Below are 26778 nucleotides of genomic sequence, written 5' to 3'. Positions count from 1 at the left end.
ATTAGTTCGTACAATGCTTGGATATGTGTGTGCTCACTACAGGAGCTAGCAGTTATAGCTCTGGCATTGATATTAAAAAACAATTTTATATACGTGAGCTAAGCAGAGTTGGGATCGTTCTCTCGTTCCTGTTATACCCACTTAGAGACTTAGTTTTGAGTAGACATGTTGTGGTTTCTATATAATGTCACCTTAAAGTTAGATGCTGATGCTTATTCCAATTTTTAAACTCGCTGTGGTGCAGAGCCAGCATCCATTTATTCCCAACATGCAGCCAGATGAGGATTTTACTATATACCCCACAAGAGATTTGATAAAATTCGTCCCACTGCTTAATGTAGACGAAATTGTTGTTCTGTGAATTTATAAGTGGCCACCATGAGGCAAGTGAATAAAATTCGTATTACCATTGCCCAGGCTTTTTTTAAAATTTAAGCTTCCTTGGTCGCCCATAACAATACATTATGTATTGTCACTCCAGACTTGAATTCAGTTGCTTGCTAAAAAGAAATGAATGTCACTGTAAATATTTTGGACTGGAAAATGTAAAGCTGAGATTTTGGCTTGACAAAAGTTGGTGGATGACAGCCAGCATGATGTCATTACTGAGTAAGCTTGCAGGGATTTGCCAGTTTGGAGGCTTTCCAGTCATATTCCCCCATGGAGGCATTTTTCTGAACCATGGGTATGTGATAGTATTGTTTGCTTCAAGCTACTCCTCTCACGTATTGTAGCTTTGTCCTAGGAGTTTCCTAGCTTTCATCTTTAAGTTAATAAACACTGTAAACAGAAGAAACCATTGATTAGTAAAGCTGCTGTTTTCCAGGAGGATCCCTTAATCTGGGGCAACTTCAGTTCCACCCCTCCCTTGAAACCACAGCTGTTCATCTGTCATTAATCCGGATGCTTCTCTCCTCAATGAGAGGGGAGGTGGGAATTGGGATATGCAGCTTGAACAAGTATTGTGATTGGATTGTTCCTGTGTGCCTGGATAGCGCTTCGCATGCTGAATTTTCAGAGCGTCCCCCCACTTGGTGTGTGCTGGGGTTTTAAAACTTGGTATGCTGTTTCTCGCCAGAATTCAAACTCGCTCAGCAGAAAGCATTTATCAGCACAGTGCTGTAGGAGGCAGACTAATCTCACTCGAGAGATGCATTCTCTCTGGGTAGCTTCCAGTCTTCCTTATGTTCCACTGACTGACCAGTTTTTTTTCTCCATACTGCATTCATTTGCTAGGCCTGATTATCATTTCCTCTTGGCACAATATCTCTGTTATGTTGCTGCCGTGATCATCTCCAGCTTGCAGGCTTTCCACAGGTATCTGGTCTGCTACCACCATGAAAACATGATGCTGGACCAGGTGGGTCACTCTCCTGATCCCGTAATCTTGTCATATGTTCTTAAGGCTCAGTGACTCACTTTTCTACAGCGTACCTACCACTGATGCTCTTTTCGCTTTCAGCATTTTTCTCTTTCCTGTCTACCGTTAGATCCCTCCACCCGGAACCTCTTCGGGATTCTGCATACTGGAAGTTTTCAAACTTGTTAACTCATCAGGGATCCCTTGCCCTGGAAAGTAGTGTGGATGTTACATCATAAAGATCAGAGGTGGGCCAACATCCCCTGACTTAACGTCATGAGGCAAACCATTTCCTCTCCAAATATGGAGAAAAGGCTCGGCTAATTTCTGAACCAATCCAAGTTTGCTGCCCGTTTTCCTGGTTGTAGCTGTTCCGAGTAACCCCTTTGCAAAATTGCGGAATGCAGGAGTGGCTAAACTTTGGTCCACCCTATGTTGTTGGACTACAGCTCCCATCATCCCTGACTGTTGGCCATGCTGGCTAGGGTTGATGGGAGTCTGAGTCTAGAAACATTGGGGGCCACAGTTTTCCCACCCACCTCGCATGGGGTGCTTTGGAAGACTGCACCTAGGAAAACTGTTGCTGCGTGCAAGGAGGTAGAAAGACCTGCCTGGGTGCTGTTATTCTAAGGATAATCAGTGAAACGATGTTTCCAATGATTTCAATGGGGAGAGTTAAAGAGGCTATTTTCATGCAAACAGCTTGGGTAGGGGGGAATAGTAGCTGACGGCAGAAGATTCTCTCCTCCATCAACCTTCAGTGGTGGGTTAGTGTTTTCCCTCTACTGGGTGTTTTTGACTTCCAGGGTGGTGGTAAACTCGGAAGTCTTCTTTGACCTGGAGAATTTGAGAGCTCTTCTGAAGCAAACATCACAGAGCCCTTAAAGCTCATTCCCCAGGCCTGAGCTTGTACTGCAATTTTTTTGGAGGTGGGGCAGCATTCTCAGGTTGCGGCCAACTTCCTCCATCCCACATCATATGCAGGCCTCTAGGGGTTTAACTCTGGACAATGCGTAGGACAGGCTTGCAGCGACCTCAAGTTACCACTTGGCACAGCTTTGTAATACTTTCCCGATTTGAGACATGAAGATATAGCACATACATGCTCCTTATCAATGACTTTTGAAAATTCCTGGTTAGGAAGCAACTGGAACGTTAAAGAGAGGTTGGAAGCAGATGCTGTTAACTGGGGTTTGTTTCCCCCCAGTGCTTGTTCTTTCCTTGTCTTTGCTATCAAGCCAGCTGGTGGTGATTCATGTATACAAAACCCGAGGCACAGAACTGTGCTGCTAGTGCTTGCAGGAGTTAGCAGATGTAAGGACACAGGCAAAATGGGTCACTGCTTTTATCCGCTGGCGTCTGGAGGGAGGGAGAGCTCTGCGCGATCAGGAGCCAGAAACACACTTGATGCTGAGGCTGGTTGGAAATCTGCCATTTGCCCCTGTGGGTTAAGTATTTAATATCCCCATTGAAAAACAGCAGCAATAGGTGAAACTCACCATCTGCCGGTTCCCATTTTGTGTATCTTTCAATGTTGAATGCTGTTCGCTTGGATCTTTACAGTTTCTCTCTGTTTCTTACATTCCTGTCATAAGCAGAGGGGCAAGTCACCTTCCTTAGGATCAGGAGGCAGTGAAGTTTTTAATTTGTCTTACCCAAGAGAGGAGATTCATTCCCTGATCTCTGTTCCTGGCTCAGCTAGGAAGCAGGCTTAAGGCAGTATACTTCATTCCTTTTTTCTGACTATCCTCTTAATTGGTCTCTTTTCTCCCTAGCTAGGAGAGTTGGGGAGGAAGTGCCAGTTGAGACAAAGGCTGAAAGGAAGAAGCCCAGTTTGGTCTCCCAGGCTCATCTCTGACTCCTCTCCTCCAGGGGAGGAATGTTAAATGGAGCGCATGCCTTGTGGTATGCTGAAAGTCCATTTTGTTTCTCATAGGCCAGGTTCCCTGGAGGGCAAAGGTTTCTAACAGTGCTAGCCAGCTGAATTAAGAAGTATGAAGATGCTGCTAGCGGAAGTCTTGCCCTTTCGTATGGAAGTTCTAGTCCTGCAATAGCATCATGGTGTCATTTTCCTATGGAAGGAGATGTGTTGCCTGAGAGAAGTTTCATTCATTGGCTGCATATTCAGGATTCAACCTTTGTCAGTAGCCAATTTTGCGGCCTCTGATTGTGGAGTTTCTCCAGAGGATTTTTGGAGCATCAACTCTGAATCAGTTTATCCCTCTTGGGGGCTCTTTTGTATATGGCATACCCCAGAATTTCCCTCTGCCTATACCTTGAGAGAAGATGTTTCTTTAAGTGGTGACTTTTCTGAATATTAGCGGAGAAACATTCTTTTCCCACTCGTTTTAAAAATTCTTAGGTGTGTAGTTTCCCGCATAGGTATCTTGTTCTGTTTATACTACCGTATTTTTTGCTCCATAAGACGCACCTGACCATAAGATGCACCTAGTTTGTAGAGGAGGAAAACAAGAATAAAAATATTCTGAACAAAATGGTGGATGTATAATTTTTGTGGTTCATGCTGTGGCCACAGACATGATATGTGATTTGACAGTGAGTTTGCGGTAGCCCAATGCAAAAATCCTGAGGATCCATGTGGATCTGTGCTTTGCGCCATTGCAGCCCCACACAACAGTGGGTGCATGATTTTTTTGATGCAGGCTGTAGCCATGGACATGCTATGTGATCTGATGGTGAATTTGGGGGTGACCCAATGCAAAAATCCTGAGGTTCCATGGGCTTTTACCTCCCCACTCCCAGGCAGCCTCATTTATCTCTTGTTGTTGTTGTTGTTTAGTCGTTTAGTCGTGTCCGACTCTTCGTGACCCCATGTACCAGAGAACGCCAGGCACCTCTGTCCTCCACTGCCTCCCGCAGTTTGCTCAAACTCATGCTGGTAACCTCGAAAACACTATCCAACCATCTCGTCCTCTGCCGTCCCCTTCTCCTTGTGCCCTCCATCTTTCCCAACATCAGGGTCTTCTCCAGGGAGTCTTCTCTTCTCATGAGGTGGCCAAAGTACTGGAGCCTCAGCTTCACAATCTGTCCTTCCAGTGAGCACTCAGGGTTGATTTCCTTCAGTATGGAGAGGTTTGATCTTCTTGCAGTCCATGGGACTCTCAAGAGTCTCCTCCAGCACCATAATTCAAAAGCATCAATTCTTCGGCGATCAGCCTTCTTTATGGTCCAGCTCTCACTTCCATACATCACTACTGGGAAAACCATAGCTTTAACTATACGAACCTTTGTTGGCAAGGTGATGTCTCTACTTCTCAAGATGCTGTCTAGGCCTGTCATTGCCCTTCTCCCAAGAAGCAGGCGTCTTTTAATTTCGTGGCTGCTGTCACCATCTGCAGTGATCATTGAGCCCAAGAAAGTAAAATCTCTCACTACCTCCATTTCTTCCCCTTCTATTTGCCAGGAGGTGATGGGACCAGTGGCCATGATCTTCGTTTTTTTGATGTTGAGCTTCAGGCCATATTTTGCGCTCTCCTCTTTCACCCTCATTAAAAGGTTCTTTAATTCCTCCTCACTTTCTGCCATCAAGGTTGTGTCATCTGCATATCTGAGGTTGTTGATATTTCTTCCGGCAATCTTAATTCCGGCTAGGGATTCATCCAGCCCAGCCTTTCGCATGATGAATTCTGCATATAAGTTAAATAAACAGGGAGACAAAATACAGCCTTGTCGTACTCCTTTCCCAATTTTGAACCAATCAGTTGTTCCATATCCAGTTCTAACTGTAGCTTCTTGTCCCACATAGAGATTTCTCAGGAGACAGATGAGGTGATCTGGCACTCCCATTTCTTTAAGAACTTGCCATAGTTTGCCGTGGTCGACACAGTCAAAAGCTTTTGCATAGTCAATGAAGCAGAAGTAGATGTCTTTCTGGAACTCTCTAGCTTTCTCCATAATCCAGCGCATGTTTGCAATTTGGTCTCTGGTTCCTCTGCCTCTTCTAAATCCAGCTTGCACTTCTGGGAGTTCTCGGTCCACATACTGCTTGAGCCTTCCTTGTAGAATTTTAAGCATAACCTTGCTAGCATGTGAAATGAGTGCAATTGTGCGGTAGTTGGAGCATTCTTTGGCACTGCCCTTCTTTGGGATTGGGATGTAGACTGATCTTCTCCAATCCTCTGGCCACTGCTGAGTTTTCCAAACTTGCTGGCATATTGAGTGTAGCACCTTAACAGCATCATCTTTTAAAATTTTAAATAGTTCAGCTGGAATGCCATCACTTCCACTGGCCTTGTTATTTGCAGTGCTTTCTAAGGCCCATTTGACTTCACTTTCCAGGATGTCTGGCTCAAGGTCAGCAACCACACTACCTGGGGTATACGAGACATCCATTTCTTTCTGGTATAATTCCCCTGTGTATTCTTGCCACCTCTTCTTGATGTCTTCTGCTTCTGTTAGGTCCTTTCCACTTTTGTCCTTTATTGTGGAAATCTTTGTACGAAATGTTCCTTTCATATCTCCAATTTTCTTGAACAGATCTCTGGTTCTTCCCATTCTATTGCTTTCCTCTATTTCTTTGCATTGCTCGTTTAAGAAGGTCTTCTTGTCTCTCCTTGCTATTCTTTGGAAATCTGCATTCAATTTCCTGTATCTTTCACCATCTCCCTCGCATTTTGCTTGCCTTCTCTCCCCCGCTATTTGTAAGGCCTCATTGGACAGCCACTTTGCTTTCTTGCATTTCCTTTTCATTGGGATGGTTTTCTTTGCTGCCTCCTGTATAATGTTACGAGCCTCCATCCATAGTTCTTCAGGCATTCTGTCCACCAAATCTAAATCCTTAAACCTGTTCCTCACTTCCACTGTGTATTCATAAGGGATTTGACTTAGATTGTATCTTACCGGCCCAGTGGTTTTTCCTACTTTCTTCAGTTTAAGCTTGAATTTTGCTATAAGAAGCTGATGATCTGAGCCACAGTCAGCTCCAGGTCTTGTTTTTGCTGACTGTATAGAGCTTCTCCATCTTTGGCTGCAGAGAATATAATCAATCTGATTTCGATGCTGCCCATCTGGTGATGTCCATGTGTAGAGTCGTCTCTTGTGTTGCTGGAAAAGCGTGTTTGTGATGACCAGCTTGTTCTCTTGACAGAACTCTATTAGCCTTTGCCCTGCTTCGTTTTGATCTCCAAGGCCAAACTTGCCAGTTGTTCCTTTTATCTCTTGACTCCCTACTTTAGCATTCCAATCCCCTATAATGAGAAGAACATCCTTATTTGGTGTCACTTCTATAAGGTCTTGTAAGTCTTCATAGAATTGGTCAATTTCAGTTTCTTCAGCACAAGTAGTTGGTGCATAAACTTGGATTACTGTGATGTTAAAAGGTCTGCCTTGGATTCGTATCGAGATCATTCTATCATTTTTGAGATTGCATCCCAGTACAGCTTTCACCACTCTTTTGTTGACTATGAGGGCCACTCCATTTCTTTTATGGGTTTCTTGCCCACAGTAGTAGATATGATGGTCATCCGAACTGAATTCACCCATTCCCGTCCATTTTAGTTCACTGATGCCCAGGATGTCAATATTTATTCTTGCCATCTCATTTTTGACCACCTCCAACTTACCCAGGTTCATGGTTCTTACATTCCAGGTTCCTATGCAATATTTTTCTTTACAGCATTGGACTTTCCTTTCGCTTCCTTTCGCTTCCAGGCATATCCGCAACTGAGCGTCCTTTCGGCTTTGGCCCAGCCGCTTCATCAGCTCTGGATCTACTTGTACTTGCCCTCCGCTCTTCCCCAGTAGCATGTTGGACGCCTTCCGACCTGAGGGGCTCATCTTCCAGCGTCATATCTTTTATATGCCTGTTGTCTTTGTCCATGGAGTTTTCTTGGCAGGGATACTGGAGTGGCTTGCCGGTTCCTCCTCCAGGTGGATCACGTTTGGTCAAAACTCTCCACTATGACCTGTTCATCTTGGGTGCCCTGCTCGGCATAGTTCATAGCTTCTCTGAGTTCTTCAAGCCCCTTCGCCACGGCAAGGCAGTGATCCATGAATCTCTAGCGTCCCTTATCTCCCTTCCCTATCGCTTGCTGATCAGCTGCTTCCTTTCAACACTCCCTTTTTTCTTCTTTGCCTTAGTGTCTTTTCCTTAACTGGAGCAGTTTTTTGCTACTCCTTTTCTTCTAATTTCTCTCCTCATTCCTTTAGTCTTCCTGTCTCTTCTCCTTACAAGTTCAATGTCTTTACCTCCCCCTCCCAGGCAGCCTCCTTTATCGCTAGTGTCCCTTATCTCTCTCCGATCTCTTGCCAATCAGCTGCTTAGCGGCATTGTTTCAACACCCACTTCCCACTTTCTAAAAAAGAAAAGAAAAGAGCATGATCTGCTTTTCACCCCTGGGCAATTCGGCTCCAGGGACCACGCATTTGCTCCATAAGACGCACAGACATTTCCCCTTACTTTTAGGAGGAAAAAAATGTGTCTTATGGAACAAAAAAAGGTACTTCACTAAAAGTTACATGTTCTAATATTTTGCTGTTCCTGAGTGAGGGTAGGGAGTCCCCCAGTTGAGGCCTGTTTCAGCTTTCTTCATCCTGGTCCTGTGGATGGGAACTTCCACTTCCAAAATGTCCCTCTGCTTATCCCCTTAAAGGAGATTCACCAAATAAAGACAATATCTCATTTTCTGGAAAAATTCAACCACACCCACGGCTTTTCTCCTCTCATAAATAAAATGTATGATTTTCCTTTAGCAGCTTTGATTAATGATGTACATGTTTTCACAGCAAAGGGGAAACAAACTTGATTTATTAGGCTATGTCACTAGCAGTCAGGTGTGCTGGCTGTGTCACATGACTGAATAAAGTAGTAGTAAATTATAATTAATGATACATAGGCAGAAATCCAAAGAACTACTTAAGATGTGCTCAGGGGACACACAGAACTAATTGTGGCGGAACTAATTGTGCAGCATTCTGGATCTAGGCTTTAATACTTCTAGAAAGCTTTTCTTCCTAAGTGCTCATAGTGGTATACATCTTAGTAGTTCTTCCAACAACCTTTTGGCTCTTGATAACCAAAAAAAAGTGTACAGCCCTTTGTAAGGCTATATCCTCAAGCTTTCCATTGGCTAGAGCTACAGGTAGGTAGCTGTGTTGGTCTGCCGTAGTCAAAAGAAAATAAAAAAAATCCTTCCATTAGCACCTTTGTTGTTGTTTAGTCGTTTAGTCGTGTCCGACTCTTCGTGACCCCCTGGACCAGAGCACGCCAGGCACTCCTGTCTTCCACTGCCTCCCGCAGTTTGGTCAAACTCATGCTGGCAGCTTCAAGAACACTGTCCAACCATCTCGTCCTCTGTCGTCCCCTCTCCTTGTGCGCTCCATCTTTCCCAACATCAGGGTCTTTTCCAGGGAGTCTTCTCTTCTCATGAGGTGGCCAAAGTATTGGAGCCTCAGCTTCAGGATCTGTCATTCTAGTGAGCACTCAGGGCTGATTTCCTTAAGAATAGATAGGTTTGATCTTCTTGCAGTCCATGGGACTCTCAAGAGTCTCCTCCAGCACCATAATTCAAAAGCATCAATTCTTCGGCGATCAGCCTTCTTTATGGTCCAGCTCTCCCTTCCATACATCACTACTGGGAAAACCATAGCTTTTACTATACGGACCTTTGTTGGCAAGGTGATATCTCTACTTTTTAAGATGCTGTCTAGGTTTGTCATTGGTATGAGCTTTCGTGTGCATGCACACTTCTTCAGAGCGTCAGACTTGGAGCAGACTTGGACCGGAGACCAGGATTCAAATCCCCACTAAGCCATGAAGCTGATTGGATGACCTTGAGCCAGTCATTGTCACACAGCCTAATCCACCTCACAGGGTCCCTGTGAAGATAAAGGGTAGGAGGGATAGTCACGTATGCCACTTTGAGCTGCTTTGAGGAAAGGTGTGATATAAATGTAATAAATGTATAATAATACATAGCCTGATATTAAGACACACTGTAGTTGTTTAGTTCAAAGAGCAAGCAAAGCCTCTAAAATGGGACGGTGCAAATTCAGTTAACTGGAAATGCCCAGTCCTAGGTATGTAAACCAACATGATCACAGAATCCTGTTAACTAGTAGTTCTAGCCTGCTGTATCTTGTTGCATTTCTTGTGAAATGGCCCTCTTGCCAGTTTTATACAGGACTGGATCCAAGACCTGTCTGAAGGTGTGGGTATAGTTTCAGCGTTTTCAAAGCCCACCAGGAGGAGAAAAATAATGGAACAAAGAGCTTTAGAAGGGAGGGTTGGAGAGCTTTGAGAAGTATTCAGTGTCACTCTTCAGAAGTGCCGTCTCTTAATTTGGGGGCGGGGTGTATGTGGAATGTCAAAGAACAATGATTACCTTTCATGAATGAAACATTGGTTGGATTTATTCCGGTCAAGTATTTTGAAAGGGAACAGCGCACCTAGTGAACTTATACTATCACATGCTATGTGACCTTTGCAATTACTTGTGTAGCGTTAACGCGGAAAGGCAGTCTTCTTTGTTTCCGGGTTCCTGCGACGTGCAGCTCCTCCTAAACTGAAAATTTACCTTGGAAATGAATGAATGAATGAGGTCATAAGATTTTATGGTAACTATATTCGTAATGTATTTTTGTCGGTGTTTGTCCTTTGATGCTATGGCCTGTCGGCTACGCAGATAAAGTCTATTCATTCATTCACCTTGGAAATGTTTTTTAATTTCCACAGACCATTACAAAAATGTCTCCGACGTCTTTAAAGATGACCTTGAGGCAGCTTAGAGAAGGAGCTTCCCTGAGCCTGCAGGATGTGTTCACCATGGAGTACAGGCTGAGCCAAGCTTGCATGGTAAGGCAGCTTACAGGCCGGTGTCATGCATTCATAGTTCAAGTAAATAGGGTCAAGCACCCAGTTTCCTGGTTCAGAAGGGCGATTCTAGCTTATCTTGGTGCTCATGGTTTGAGTTATAGCCAACCTTAGTCATACTTAAACTCCTTGTAATCAATGGCCTTAAGTCTGTGGTTTCCCCAGCCACTCTGGGCGGCTTCCAACAAAATATTAAAATACAGTGGTCTGTTAAACATTAAAAGCTTCCCTAAACAGGGCTGCCTTCAGATGTCTTCCAAAAGTCTGGTAGTTGTTCTTCTCTTTGGCAACTGGTGGGAGGACGTTCCACAGGATGGGTGCCACTACCGAGAAGGCCTTCTGCCTGGTTCCCTGTAACTTGGCTTCTCACAGTGAGGGAACTGCCAGAAGGCCCTCGGTGCTGGACCTCAGTGTCCAGGCAGAACGATGGGGGTGGAGACGCTCCTTCACTAGCTAGTTACCAAGGGCATGTTTGGGGTATAGGAAACATTTATTAAAATAGATTTGATGCTGCAAATATTTATATTTAATGCTAAAGAAGTGGTGAGACTTACATTCTGTTTGGATTACTGTAATGCACTGTTTGTGGAAAGTGTTGGAAACTGCAGTGAGCCCCAAATGCTGCAGCCAGATTGCTGACCAGTAGTTACACTGTTAGTTACAGTAGCTTCATTGGCTATTGTCCATTTCCCAGCAAAATTCAAAGTGCTGGTTATGACCTATGAAGCTCTCTTAGTCCCATCACCTTCACAGACATGTTTGGTGAAGACATGAGAGAGGGCCTTCTCAATGACTGCTCCCAGATTGTGGAACTTCCTTCCACATAAGCCCAGGCTCTCCTCTCTGCTTTTCTTTTTGCTGGCAAGCCAAGACTTTTTTGTTCAGTCAGACCTTGGGTGCTGTGAGCTGCTTTGGACCCTGCACTGGGAGAAAGGTGGGATATAATTTAAATAAATGAACGCCATGCTGAAATTTGGCTTACATGTGCTATCTAGACTACATTAATTTGAATTTGAATTGCAATAGGAGCAAAATATAGGATATCTCAAAGTGTGCTAGGGAATTACTGTATTATGATGAGTTATTTTTTCTTCCAGCGAGGCCATGACTTCTATGAAGGCGTCCGAGCAGGTAAAGTAGAGGCTGGAGAGGCCATTTCAACTTCCTAGCTTTCATCCCCCCTTCCCCCCCTTTTTTTGCTTTTGTATTGTTGGTAGACAAGTAGTAGCCCATTTGACATTGACTTCTTGTGCTGCAAACCTTTGTAGGAAGGTTTGCAAAATGTTTGCAAAACTTAGAAAACCTGCTTCCTGACCCCTGCAATCCCCAGGCTTGGTTTGTTTTTTTAGATACCAAGTCTGTTGGGTATCTCTCTGAATCCTTGCTTTGTGGGTAGCAATTTGCCTTATTATAGTCTTTATTTTGTGGTGAACTGCAGCCATCATACTCTCACTTAAAGTTCTCCTTTCATCATTAGCGACAGCTGTCGCCCACAATGTTTTGTGAGTTAAGCATCCTGAAAGATTAACCCAAGGCATGCAGGCTTGGCGCAGGTAATCTAGAACCCAGCATCACGTAAGGCTGATGGCAGTTAGTTGAGTTAGATGCCCGGCTCCTAGTAAACTCATCAGAATGCCAGCACAACTCTCAAGAGTGCATCACAGACCAGTGACAAGGGACTACTTGGAGGTCTTCATTCCCGATTGAACGTACACTGGGAAAAAACTAAAGGTGTAACAGTTATCAGGACTCAATATTTGTAGCACTAAAATTGCATTTTGCTGTTCCTTAACTATTATATTTCAAGACACCTATGAGGGAGAAAGGGCACAGTGAAGCACTCTTGTTGCATAGCCTCTTTGCTCATGCAAGGCAAACGAGAATGGGAAGCAGAAGCAGGCAGGCAACTGAGATTTGAATGCTAATACCAACCACAGTGTCGACTTGGATTGCTGTGTTTAGGAACATCAGTCAAACGCTTTTGGACCTTATTTTAAAAATGAGATCAAACTGCTAGTGCAGTTCTTTCAGAAATTGCACCAATATGAAGTCCCACATCAAATGCAGTAAGCCGTCTTGAATCGCAAATTTCTCTAGAATAGTTGTGAAATGTGACTATTCAGTGACCTTACCTACCTGACGTACGGTTTAACCTTTTAATGATGCCAATACTAATGATGTTAAAACAGGTATTGAGTGCTCCAGGCAGAATTGCTTACGCCATTGTTTTACATGGCCAGTCATTCTAAGAAATAAGCAGATAACCCAATTAATTTGTTTTAATTAATTCTTAACTCTTCCCAGCCTCAGATTTCCCAATATGAATTGTGGATGTCAGGGCTGGAGAACCTGCCAGCACAGTAAACGGGGGCCCTCCCCCACCCAAAATAGGCTTCAAAAAAGCATTGCTTGTGGTGTGCGGGGTGTTTATAAGTTTCTCTGCTTTGCAAACATACATTGATGATGAGATTGCCTAACACAAATGAGGAAATGGGATATAGTTATAGGATACACTCTACTTTGAATTTTATTTTAATTTCTGTTAGGCTAAGTTTATCAATCTGCTTACCAACTGTGGATAAAGCAAAAAATTATGTGCAAGTATTTATGTTAAAGATTACTAATGAAAGTGTTTCTAATGCAGTTGCTCTACTTTTCAGGCTACTAGCATGTAACTTACTGCATTAGCCATTAAAGGGGGGTGGAATGCAAGCAGTGACAAGATGGAAGCTGGAGTCCTCATTCAAAGCAGACAGAAATACCAATAACTGTGATTCTTATTGTTAATGTGCCAGGTTATTAAAACCATCTAGGAGTCAGACAGAGGGCAGAACCAGATTACTCGTTGTGCTGATTTGCATAGCCCCGTGAAGTGCTGACTGAGAAATAAACATTCAGAGCAGCTGTAGATAATCCATTTTCTATTTGAATAGCTTGGCTCTTTTTGACCTGAAGGTTGACTGCTACCAAACTAGGGTTATAAGTGTCTGCTTTCACTCTCGAATCGTCACTAGGTCAGTACAATTTCTAACCTTATTGCCCTGTGCTCATGCGAGGAAGATTGGCTAGTAAAACCCCTCCCCTCACAATGAAGTTATTGGCACTTGATTTTAACATACATTGATACAGCAGTGAGGAACCTTCAACCTGTGAGCCTAATTCGGCCAGCCAGGCTTCCCCATTTGGCCCGCAAGACTGTTTTGGCCAATCCATACTTACCTGCCCTGCACCTGATGTTATATATGGCAGATGTGAGCAGGTATAGATGTGAGCAGCTCACTCAGCCAAAAGCATGGTTTGCAGGCACTGCTGATCACTGGCACATGAAAAGCCCCGTGCCTTTGCAGTTTGATTTCAAATTCCTCGCCAAAGGAAAACGGGTCACTTGACATCGTTGTGATATCAGGCAATTGGCAGGCAGGCAGTCTTATAATCTAATAATACAGCAGAGCTGGGAAGCCTTTGGGATGGGATTTGGAGAGCAGCAGCACCCGGAAGGTCACATTTCCCCCATTCTTTGGCAAGAGCAGTGCAGCCCCCTGTAATGAGTGCTGTGCACTTTAAAGAGGGTGTGGTCTCCTACTTGGTGTTGGATAGACGAGTCTTCCTTGCTAGCTAAGCATAATAAGCCTTCAGTGGATGCGTTGTGACATTTTACATTTTGGGGGAAGCTTCTCCCCGCTTTTCCCGTGGCAGGTGTCATAACTAAGAGGCCTCTGTAAGTCTTGTTTGATTTTCTTTTGAAACATAAATCAGCAAGGATCCTTGGGCCCTTTGCACAGATATGGACGTGAAAGAAGATTAATGCCCACAAAGCATAGCAAGTTTTTGAAAAGCAAACATAAAATGATCAAAACATGTGGATATTAGGAGTGAAAAGGGGAACCCATTATGATTACTTGGTCTGACACTTTGTATGGCAAAAGTTCAACGTTACAATGCATGCATCACAGGCTGCTGGGGTTTTTTGCTGACTGTTTCGTTCTCAGCCATTCTATTCTTGGAGATAGGAGTCAAAGCAATATTTACTTCTCCATTCTCTGTAGAGAATGCCCGGACCACCTGTTACATCCTGATGTGCTATAATAGTTTGTTCTCAATATTCATTGGCACAAGGATAACACCTGCTTCAAATATTAAGGAAGGTAACTTAATGAGAACATTCTTATTTTTGTTTTCTCTGGTAGTGATAATTGACAAAGATCAGTCTCCAAAGTGGAAGCCAGCCGTTTTGGAAGAAGTAACAGATGAATATTTGGACTCATGCTTTAAGTCTCTTGGAAGCGGTGATCTCAAATTATAAAAGATTTGGACTAATGCTGTGCCTCTTTTAGTTCTAGCTTTTACTTAAAGCAACTAATGAATAATTTTGAATTTGACATATTTGGGATAACTGGCATTGAGTGAAATGCTCATTGTTGTTATATCAAATACAGGAATCAAATATTGGTTTAGAGAGAATTGCTGGGGCAGTGCTATCCAGGGGTTAGCCAGATATCCATCCTAGAGCTTTATCACCTGTGTGTTTGCATTTTTACTTTTCCATGTAAAATGAACAAGATTATTTCATATAAAGACTCAGATATCATTGAATCAACTAAATGTTGTCTGCATATTGGGTTGTTTTTAAAATATATGCCTTTCTATAAAATATATTTTATAGGTGGCTTATGAGATGAAACAAGAATTTAAAATAATCACAATTACCTTTATCATAATGTACGGAAACTTAATCAATCCAGATGGATGAGCTATTGAGCTGTGATCCAAAGACTTGAAGTGGATAAAGAGTGTTCTAACCAAGATATCTTAGCCACAGCTAAGTAGTTTGTCCTGATGAGTCAGGAGCTGATTTGTCGCTGAATGGACAGTACATGTGAGATACATGAAAACCTATGATTGTATTTTTGGAGGGCTATTAGATATATGACTTAATTGATTAAACCTGCTTGAATATTTACGGTACATAAAAATAATTTCTGATAGAAAACATGTACTTCCTGTGTTTTTGTTGCTAGGTGTATGGAGGCAAGTCTCCAACAGGTCTATCAACACCAACCAATCACCTCATTGAATGGCCTCTAATGTTGACTTAAAGGTCTCCATCTTGAATTCTTTTTAGGCCATCCTCTTGTTCAGCCACTTTAGGTCGAGGATTGCTCGAATCTCCCTCTTTGTTTTTAGCCAGGAAGAATAATAAGTACACCTTGTGGTTCCTGTCTCATTGCGGCACTGGCTCCATTGTCTGAATAGCTAAGAGATGGTTAGTGGCTGTGCTTGTCTAGCTCCCTGGACTAATGAGTATTGATAAATTTATCTCTTGGCTGTCTGAAAAATCCAGCGAGTAGTCAGAGGAAATGGCATCAATCACTCACCTGTCAGATGTGGAGAAGTCTGCCTTCTGGAGGCCCGGAGACCTGGCATCATACAAACTGCTTTTCGGTTCCCTTCTGAAATTTCATGGGTGAGGAATACCCCGAGTTGGACTGTGGCCAAGCAGAAGAGGGGGCTGTGGCTCGCTGTGTGTGGTTCCAGCATGATTTGTAGATGCTTGAGGAATGTTGCTCATCGTATTGTGATCACCCTTCTTAAAGCGCAGGAGCGCCTTCTGTTTGTCATGTGTCTCCACTAGCAGCTCCAGTAGCTCCTCAAAGAGCGTCCACCTGCTGTGAGTTAGCAAGCTGGCTTTGTGGCATTGATGTCCCAGTTGCAAAGCCAGATGTTACGACCATCTAGCGAAGATGGTTGCTGCCATAGCCCTGGCACTGGACTGCACTGCATCCCGCGCAGCGTCTGCTTGGAAATTTGCAGCAATGGAGAATTTCTTCACTTTTTAAAAGGTAAGAAAAACCCAGCTGTCCCAAACAAAAGGCGTCGGTGTGATGGTTCCACCCCCATGTAGGATCAGCCATTTGGTCCCCGCCTGTGCAGCTGGCAGGAGGAGGCCTCCCAGCCTCGTGACTGCCTACCAAGATCCCTTGGGGAAATCATAATTGAGTTTTACCACCTTATATGATAATGGTAAGTCATTTTCAGCTTTGGGACTATACGCAGCTAGTTCAGTTCTCAGGAACTTCCGCTGAGTTCTGTAGAGGAAAATAAGAGGCTAGAGCCCCGAGTTCCTGAGGGTGGGGAAGCTGCAATGTGCTTATTTAAGTTGTGTGTGGACACAGACTTCTTCCTGTACTCTGTCTACACATTCCCTGCTCTGCTGTGATATAAATTTTGCTGGCATTTAAATAATTCTTCTCTTTCTTGGGCTTCTGCAGATGTAGCAATGCCCTGCAACTAGATTCTATTGATTTTAGTTACTGTGGTGGTTAGTTAATGAACATTTACATGCCACAGCTGGCTGGCTGTCGATCTTCCTTCTATAGGCTTTTTATAGTAAGGCAGGTCAAGCCACTGTTCTACTTGTTTCCATGGTAATAGATGATAATGTCACAATTTCAGAATTTCTATTTCTCTGAAGAATCAAGGTACCTAAAAAATTGTTAGAAAATGAGAAAGCTTGTTTGAAAAGAAACATTTTTAGTAATAGTTAATGAGAAACTGGATGGAATAACGAAAAGGAAATACAAAGCAGCATTACTCATCAGTAGCCCCTTAAGAAATTTAGGGACTGTGATTTCCCTATTTCCATAAATTGGGAGCAAATACACATGCAGACCAATCTACTGTTCTAGAACCAAGATTTGAGGGGGGCAGGATTTCTCAACTTGTGTCCTTCCATCTCTACACAGCATGTAAGTGGAAGGGCCACCCCCTCATTGTTCTCTTCTTGAACCATCTCCCTTCTTGGTTCTTGTTTAAGGCCTTCGGTACAGTACTGAACCAGGGACATCAATTGGCCTTATATCTTAAACATCTAGTATTTGGAATCTGCTAAACCACCATTCTGTGCTAGAAAGCAAAATTCCATTGCCACACAATGGCAGCTACCCAGGTTTTAAGTTCAAATTTAAAGTTTTTCAACCAGATTTCAGGCTCGATATTTGTAATTAAGTTTTTGGAAAATGAGAGAAAACAGCACAGGCAACGTAATCACGGTATATTTCCACATTGATGTGTCATGCCTGTTCTTCCCTCATGCACCCATTCAAGATGTTGTATGTCTTTTTAAAGCTCTTAACGCAGTTTCCAAATAAATACACAAAAGTATGATTTTTTTTTATTCAAACACAGTTGAAAGTGATTAATCATTTGGGTAGAAAGAAAACATAACATATACTGTAAAAAATATATTGTAATAAGCTATAGTTTAGGTTACCACTTCCTTGTGCTACAGAAGTACCAGATTTACAAAGTTGTGCTGTAGATAGTGCTTTAAAGCATGGCTTTTGCCATATTTACTTGGTCATTTTCCTGATTTTAAAATAAAAAATATGCTCAAAATAAAGTGTATTGTTAATGTCCATATTACACAGTATCAAACAGAAGCTAAATCTTTTGTGATACATTGATAGAACACTGGCAGTAATATATCTTTTATAAAGTATAATAGGGGTCGCATTCAGTTTTATTTTGGTTAGCATCCAGTTTAGTGATATTAATTTACGTAGAAATGAAATATATAACTTCATCTGGTGTCGAAGATCTGGAGAAGTCAAGCTCTTCCCCTGCTCTTATTCCAGGGCTCTTAAGATTGTATCTTTGCAATATGCCTGCTTGCAATATGCCTGCTACCAAAGAAAGGCTGCAGCAGGAGCAACAATGCAGGTGGCTTCTCACACATTGCTGCTATTTCTACTACAATAAGATACACCAGAAGGAATGACAGCACTGCTTGGAGATCACCCTCCCCTCCTCTCCCACCATTTCAGTACTGAAATTTTACTAAATTGAAATTTAGTGTTCGGAAATGATATTGCATGCCACGGTTGGTCCAAGAACAAGTAAAAGTTCATTACATTCATAATTAAATTTCTTTTCACCAGCAAAACTAAAGAGTGGGACTCCTATGTTGCCTTGGATATAACCTGCATTTCATTTGTCTTGTGCTAACTAGAACTTGCATATCTGAAAATAATATTGAGGACATACCCCAAACAGTTTCAGCAAAACTGTTGATCATTTGACTAAATCCTCAAATAACTTACCTAGTTCTCTCCTCTTCCAGTTCTGCCTTTCGTTCTGCCTGCTGCATTTCCCTTTTTCTCTCTCAAATAGCGTTTTAAACGCTATTAAATATTGTGGTCTCGACAAAGGGTGTTCAAATTAAAATGTGATATTTTTAAAGGTATGCTGCCCTGCTGTTTACTTTGTTACCAACAAAAAAATAGGCTGGAATGCTTTTTCAACATTACCCAGGAATTTTCATTATTTGTTGTCAGTGTAATTTGTTTCTTAACCATCAACATTCAATGTTAATTCATCTCCCTTACAGCAGCAAGTCTTTGGTCTGACATACGATTTGTGTACTTAACTGAACAAAGTTGCAAACAACTAGCCCCAGTACATCAAAATGATCAGATATGTCTAGAAAAAGAAGCTCTGATGGTGGTATGAACCATGAACATGGTGGTATAAGCACTTGTATCCCTGCTAGAGTTAAACACTTAGCTAACTCTCCTATAAATGGGACTTAAAACTCTTTAACTTTGGCAACACTGTATTCAGTGCTTACATTTACAATTTTCTCTTAGGTGGAGTTAGCAATTCACATGCCTACTTCACCATCACAACTAATAGTTATAACCTTATTTCTTAAACCCTGCCTCAATCTTAATTCAACTATACCCACTGATCCAGAGATTTCAGAAACACGAGCACTTAATGCATTTGTTCTTGTGCACCTTTAGTGCTGCCGCCAATACTGAACACAACTGATTGAAGCACTGAGTTACACACAAGTGGGTGGACCATTTGATGCTACTGTGTGTGGTTCTGTTAAAAACTGAATAGTAAAGGCAAGGTGTTACATTACCAGAATCAAGGCTAGCTGCATCTGTACAACCGGTGTCTTAAAATCACAACTGCTGTTGTATGAATGTCGCTTTATTTGCACTAGCACCAAAAACAAGAGACGCCTGACAAAGTGAGAGGAGCCAAGCCTTGCAATTCATGAATCGTCACTTTCTATGTAGGGGATGTCACTATATTTGCTTTCAATCATTGACCATTGCTTCACAGCTTGATCCAGAATCTCTAGGGAGAGACGGTGAGCAAAGTCCATCACTGCAGGGCTTGCTGAAGGCGACATCCCAGACTTTGTCTGAAATTGGGAAGATTTATCTACGTTACCTCCACTATATTCGCTGACTTCCCGGCTTCCATCATCTAGAATAGTGTGTGGGAAGGGGCTTTTGGATTTAATACAGCCCATGGTACAATAACAGTAACTGGAAGTTCAATTTAGCTGCACGGTCAACCTTGAAGTACTGTCCTTCAGAGGGCTCGAGAATGCCACTTTCTTGAAAGCAGAGATCAGAGTATGTCTCTCTCCCAATATCTGTGGAGAAAACATTTTACATGGTAGGGTTTAGATAGGTTCTTGTTTTTGGGTTCTACTCTAAAAGCGGAATTTTAAAAGACAGATTTGCTAGACAGAGTTTAAGAAAAATATAATTTGTTTTCTATTTAGGCCTTGAAAGGTTTTAGGCAAATGGCAACCACTTACAACAAAGGACTCTCTCCAAACACCCCCTCCCCAATTTAGAACATAAATACTAAAAAGTTTAGTTTCGTAAGTGTTACCCACACTAGCTAAATGTTATTTTCAAGTTTAACCTGAGTTGCTCAGCACACCTCAAAGGCTGGTCCCTGGATATGAATATAGAATTGTATTCAGTGTTATCCCTACTCAGAGTAGACCTACTGAAATTAATGCCCATTAATTTAAATGGCTCTATTCTTAGGATGTGTTGGATACCACCCATGGGCATAATTTTAGCCTAACCGGGTTTAGACTGCTTTAGCATACAATTAATACTAATGACAGTTTAGTGGTACCTGGATAAACCTCCATGGTTAAGAGTAGCATCAGGCTCACAAACTCCTCCCTGTCCTGTACAGCCAGAAGGACTTTTAAAAAACGGGGCAGGGAATTTTGGCAGCCAGCCTACATCTTCAGAACCTCCGAAATAAACACAGCAGGGTAACAACTTACACAAGAACTTTGACAAATGAAGCCACACAGTTGGATGGAAAGAGCAGACAGACAAGTATTGGAGAAACTAATCTCAAACATTTTCAGAAACTTTATGAAGCCACGTGAAATTACTTTCGAGCACAACTTTTCTCATTGGAGTGTGTTCAACATTAAAGTGTGTGTTTGAAACGGCCATATGTGCTGCCACCTTACTGGTCCTTAAGCCCCTCTAACTTTTTATCCTTGTAAAGCAAAAAAGAATTTCCTTTAGCACACTGCCCAGCAGCTAATTCCTCCCTCAGAAGACTTAAGAGGCAGGACAACCAACTAGGAGATGACAGCACTAGCACTTGCAAGTGCCACTAGCATCCTGAAAATACAGAAGGCTCAGCAATGTCCAACACTACTATGCAGTTGGGATTTTGCAAGCCTCTGGCAATGCTCGACCATTAATGGCCTCTTATTAAAGAAGGGATGAGGAACCTCTGGCTTGAATTTGGCCTGGTGGGGGGTCCTTATTATTATCATTATCATTATTATTATTATTATTATTATTATTGATTGGTTTGGAAAACGGCTTGCTTTTGATGCTGAATTCAATGCATGCACTGCTGGGATCAGATCCTCTTGGGAGTGGATCCCTGCCAAATGGAACTTGCACTCAGCCATAGATTTAAATTCTGTGCTGACTGCAAAACCTGCTTTTGGCAGGGATCTTTGGAGCTCTGGCTTGAAATCAAATTAAAGCCAGGGCTGCAAGTAAGAGTAGTGAGCACAATCAGATCCCCACCCCTGGTTTAAAGGATTGTATCTAACCAAGTTCTCCCAGGCCTTTGGCTAATTAAATAATCTATGGCCTTTTAAACTGTGGGGGGAGGGGGTTTTGTTTGTTACTATGTTAGTTATTTTTGCGTTTTTAAATTGTGAACTGCCATATGATCCTTGGATGAAAGATGGTATAGAAATTTAATAATAAGCTTGTGTTGCTAATGGACTTGCATATGAATTTTAAGAACTGGCTGCAGTTTCTGGCAAAAAAGGAAAGGTATGAAAGCACCAATTGTGGGTGAAACAGGCTTCTTCATTCATAGGTATGTACTTTATTAGGGTCAATGCATTTTGAATTAGGAACTTTTTCAGGGGGACTATGCAGTTAAAATAACAAAAAATCCCCAACCATTTATATTGCATAGAGTTCCTGAAGAAGATTGCTGTCTTAAATGCATTTGGCCTAATAAAGTTACCATCTGTGTACCTACAGGTTTCCACTCATCTCTTGCTTCCACTGTCTGGCACACACACCTGTTCCACAACTATAGCCAGAATTTTATATGCTAACAACTAGTATTTTAAACACACAGTACAGTACTCAGACCAGAAAGCTCAACAGCAGGCTCTAACAGTTAACTAGATACAAGCAACTATTGTCATATATGTCCCAGAGAATGAGAGCAGCAAAGTAGAGATGAAGAAAAGATGGACATCCAGTAAAAGACAATGATCACCTTAACATTGTCAGTTAATTGTTAATGAAACATTCAAGTTCAGAAGTATTTCGTGGTAGGCATTAAAGGAATTTCTTGGACAGAAGCTGCACCTGAAGAAAAACTGTCCTTTACATATTCAACACTACAGAACATTGAAAGCTGTCCTATGACAAGTCAGACCAGTTGTCCATCTGACTGGCAATGGTTCTCCAGGGTTTCAGACATATTCCCAGCCATGATCCTCAGCATACAAAGCAGATGCTCTAAGGCAGGCATGGCAAACTTATGGCCCTCCAGAAACTACACAAACTAAAATTCCCAATATCCTTGACACTGGTTATACTGGCTGGGGCTGATGGGAATTGTAGTCCAACCAATGTATTAAGGCAGGATTTCCCAAACTTGGGTCTCCAGCTGTTTTTAGACTACAATCCCCACCATCCCTGACCTCTGGTTGATGGAACTGTAGTTCCCAAAACAACTGCAGACCCAAGTTTGGGAAATCCTGTACGAAAATTTGGCTAAGAAATAACTGACTCCACATGCAAGCTGTAGAAAAATTGAGAAATATGGGAAGAATTTGCTGAAACAATGAATTAAGTCAGAATACAAAAAGGGAGGTGCTAGGAGGTCTAAGAAACAAGCAAATGAAAAGATGTAATATGGGATGTGTATTTTTCTTTCTTTTTTTCTTTTTCTTCTTTCTGTTGCTTATTGTATTTATGTATTTTTGAAACTTTGAATAAATATCATTAAAAAAAAAAAGGAAAGTCTATCACTGTCCTGATCATATATATAGGGAGGGTAATGTTTAAAAGCCCTTTACCATGTGCAAAACTCCTAATGCATGTACTGCTTGTGCACCAGTCATGCTCTCAGGATGATGGTTGCATAGGTTTTTAAACATGAATGAATCTTATATATAGTTTATAATAGATACTTTTCTGTAGCATAGAAAAAATACAGTCTTAGCCAATTTAAGACCAGGTGCATTTAACAGATAACAAGGGAATTTGCAGCACTAAGTTGTCAATCAAACTGTCAGTCCATGTTCAATATTTTCTGACATGTCTTCAGCCTCCTAAAGCAAAGTGGCTAATCAGTGCACCTTCTACTTATCATACAGCAACTCCAGGATTAGTAAGTTAACATAAGCCAATTTTATGATTTGAAAAAAATGGCTTTTGCAACCAGTCTGAAAAAGCATTTTAATGACAGAAGTTCAGCATTGTTTGAAAATGAATGCAGATATTGGGTTATTGGTATTATGCTATAACTACATCCAATGTCTAACTAGTTGACAGGTCAAGGAAAATGGTCTGCCTAGCAGTTCCTTAATAGATCTTAAAACATTTCTTTCAACCCTACCTGGAATACACAAATGAAGAAATAATTCCCTTATTCCTGTTAGCGAGGGGACTCTTTTCATTCCACTATTCATTTTATTCATCTAGAAAACCACTGAAGAATCCTACTCCCAAGTAAGGTAAAGGGACCCCTGACCATTAGGTCCAGTCTGGGGTTGCGGCGCTCATCTCGCTTTATTGGCAGAGGGAGCCGGCGTACAGCTTCCGGGTCATGTAGCGAGCATGACTAAGCCGCTTCTGGCGACCCAGAGCAGCGCACGGAAACGCTGTTTCAAACGCGCTTTCAAACTGCTAGGTTGGCAGGAGCATGGACCGAGCAACGGGAGCTCTCCCCGTCGTGGGGATTCAAACCGCCAAACTTCTGTTGTCAAGTCCTAGGCTCTGTGGTTTAATCCACAGTGCCACCCATGTCCCTCTACTCCCAAGTACTAACCTCCAAAAAGACTACTACTCAACTGCATCTGTACTATATACTAAAAAAAGGCCAGTTAGATTTTGGGATTTTGTACTAAGGCTCCAGTGTTCTGCAACCAAGAACTCAAAAGTATATCAGATAAAATCCTATGATTGGTATTCTGCAAATACACCACTTCTCCACAACTTGACTCAAATTATAATGCTTCACACAATGGCCTGATACAGATGTAATCCACAAACATCAGTTTGCTGTTACAAGCTTCAAGATTGCACATGAAAGGAGGATATTTAAAACTTTAACTCCTGGTGTACATTGTGTACTTAAGACTTCTAAAAAGCTGTTGAGGATATCCCATGCCAAAGACTCCTGGGTAGACTTAGCAGACAAGGGGTAAGGGAAGAGACCCTCTAATGGATGGATCATTAACAAGGCACAGAAAACAGAAAGTCCTCTGTGGAAGCATATAGAAAGTAGAGTCCCTGCAAGGATTGTTATTGGGACCTAAGCTTTTTAACTCGTTCATATATGAACTAGAGTTAGAGGTGAGCAATGAGTTGGCCAAGTTTGCTGATGCCAAATTGTTCAGTAAGGCAAAGAAAGACAGTAAGGGGCTCCAAAAGTATTTGTCCAAACTGAGTAAATGGACAGTAAAATGGCACATGTAATTCAGTGAAAGCAAATGTTAAGAGATGCATGTTTTTTGGAAGGGGGGCGGGAATCCTAATTTCACATATGAGCTAATGGGGTCTTAACTGTCGGTGACTGACCAGGAATGAGACATTGGCATCATAGTGGATAGCTCAATGAAGATGTCAATTCAGTATGTGGCAACTGCAGACAAAGGTGAATTCCACATGCTGGATCATGCAGAAAGAGATTGGGCAATAAAACTCCCAATGTTATAATGCCACTACACAAACTTGGGTGCAAGCGCACTTGGAATACTGTATATAGTACTAATCACCTCACCTGAAAAATAAATTTGTAGAGCTGGAAAAAGTTCAGGAAACGGCAAATGGAACGATCAAGGGGAAAAAGCAACTCCCCTATGAGGAAAGGTTACAACATTAGGGGCGTTTTAGTTTAGAAGTAGTGCAAGTAAAGGGGAACCTGATAAAGGTGTACAGTGGTACCTTGGGTTACATACGCTTCTGTTTACATACGCTTCAGCTTACAGACTCTGCTAACCCAGAAATATTGCTTCAGGTTAAGAACTTTGCTTCAGGATGAGAACAGAAATGTGGCAGCAGCGGGAGGCCCATTAGCTAAAGTGGTGCTTCAGGTTAAGAACAGTTTCAGGTTAAGTACGGACCTCCGGAACGAATTAAGTACTTAACCCGAGGTACCACTGTACAAGGTTGTACAGAGTGTGGAGAAAGTGGACAGAGGGAGGTTTTTCTCCCTCACATAATACAAAAACGATGAAGCGGAGTACTGGATGATTCAGGACAGACAAAACAAAGCACTTTTCCCCCACCCTGCATAGTTGAACAACGGAATTTGGTCCCACAAGATGTAGTGATGATGGCCACCAACTTGAATGCCTTTAGGAGGACAAGAGTATTAATGGCTGCTAGACACAAAGGCTGTGTACTGCTCCCACTGAGGCAATACAAATAAGAGTTGTTGGGAAATGCAGATGAGGTTCTGCCTGCAGGGTTCCCATGGGCATTTGTTTGGCCACTGTGAAAACAGGATGCTGGACAAGGTCCTTCTTTTTGAGGACATTGAAGGGGGAGGGGAACCCAAACTGATGAGATATACAGAAACTACTGAAGAGAGGGCAATAGGCATTCAAGAGCAGGCTACAATTGTGGAAGTATGGCCAATAATTCCTTAGCTTTAGGTTAGTAGAACTATGTCACCACAAATTTCAGTTACATCTACTCAATAAATCCTATGGATTCAAAAGGACTTGCTCCCAGGTAAGTGTTTGTATAGGATTGCAGATAAAATCTTTCACTAATTCCATGGGGATTAGTCTTGAATTTGGCTCATGTTTTGAGCAACGGTTGTCTCGGATTTCCACATTCTTTCTATACAACTATGTGACTGGAAGCAACATGCAGTCTAAAATGACAAAAGCCAAGAATCTGAACATTCTGCTCAGGCTGCTATGTTCTACATTCTGTGCCATACAGTTTTTCTACCCCTGCTTATTTCACTTCATTAAATTAAGCATACTGAAGCCTAATTGACCAGCTGGGCATGAAACATTTCTCTCATTATGATTTACAGCTCCTAAACAAGGCCTTGTCTTTGCCAGAATACTCTGTCCTAAGACTACAGTTAGATGTGCCAAATACCTCTTTTGAAAAGGAAAAATCTAGCTACGACCTTTTCCTTAAGTGTTTATGGAGGCCACTTACCAATTAGTATCTTGCTTTGAGTGTATTTCTCCAAATGATCCACAGAATAAGAGGCACAACTCGCAGTCTAGGTTCCTGTGTAACAAATAGAGAATTTGTTCTTGTTAAAACTAAGCAGCCTCAAATGAACAAAGCTGCCCTACCACAACTCCTTACCTCTTTGCCCTAACGGTTCTGACCAGAAATGTGTTTTGCTTTTAAAGTACAGTCCAGTCCAGGAGAGCCAAAGCACATCGGGGTATTATTTACTAAGCCTTTGATTCTATCTTACCATGCTTTCACCTTATAGTATAATTGTACCATTGCATTTTAGAAAATAACACCACTGTTCTCTTTTAAGATTATGCCTACAATAGACATATTTTCCCATGTAGAATATAGTGTACACCAAGAATTTATGAGGTTTGCCTTGAACTATGCTACAGAAATGCTTTTATCAGTATGCTAGCTTTTTTTAATCTTTCAGCATTAAAACGGTAGCTTGCATATTTACATACAGCATCATGTGTCCAGTGACAAATCTATGGTAACATTCTACCTTACTGTCCTGGAGTTAGTCTCTAAATCTTCTGTGTATTTCTCTGGTAAAATACAGTTTTAGGAAGGATGTTCAGATTGCCTTTTAAATAGAACTGCATCTTCTCAGAATATCTAGAAGTTACATGTGACAGTGTTTTAAGTGGTGGGAAGATGCATTTTGATTTTAGCACACACCTACCATCACCACCTATCCAGATAGAAAAACTGTAATGTGTTGAAATTATAGCTATTTTAGAGTAGTAAGGAGAACTAGATCTATTGCCATATTAAACAATAGTAAGAAATGGTCACAATCACTTAATGCAGAGGTTTTAAGC

General features: G+C 41.9%; 1 protein-coding gene and 1 long non-coding RNA gene across 4 annotated transcripts in view; one reads left to right on the top strand and one right to left on the bottom strand.

The window, feature by feature from the left end:
- Positions 1 to 19644, top strand: part of HIBCH (3-hydroxyisobutyryl-CoA hydrolase) — a 61072-nt gene extending 41428 nt beyond the window's left edge. The window contains exons 12-15 of one of the 3 annotated variants that reach the window (XR_014557920.1): positions 10053 to 10172; positions 11288 to 11321; positions 14378 to 16030; positions 17753 to 19644. Coding sequence is in view for 1 of the 3 variants with exons in the window: in XM_083712554.1 (XP_083568680.1) it covers positions 10053 to 10172; positions 11288 to 11321; positions 14378 to 14493 (270 nt within the window). In the remaining 2 variants the exon portion in view is untranslated. Of the gene's footprint in view, positions 1 to 10052; positions 10173 to 11287; positions 11322 to 14377 lie in introns of all 3 variants that reach the window. The other 2 variants (XR_014557921.1, XM_083712554.1) reach the window with 2 other exon arrangements.
- The window catches only part of LOC310833225, a 64143-nt gene continuing 56536 nt past the window's right edge, over positions 19172 to 26778 (bottom strand). Inside the window, exons 4-5 of the long non-coding RNA XR_014558596.1 lie at positions 25922 to 25996; positions 19172 to 19641 (exon numbers count right to left, since the gene is read on the bottom strand). This is a non-coding gene — a long non-coding RNA (uncharacterized lncRNA). The remainder of the gene's footprint in view (positions 19642 to 25921; positions 25997 to 26778) is intronic.

Source organism: Podarcis gaigeae (genome assembly GCF_964106915.1).
Source record: "Podarcis gaigeae genome assembly, chromosome: 1".
NCBI lineage: Eukaryota > Metazoa > Chordata > Lepidosauria > Squamata > Lacertidae > Podarcis > Podarcis gaigeae.
The sequence above is the reverse complement of the archived record's forward strand: the minus strand, read 5'-3'. Positions and strand labels throughout refer to the sequence as shown.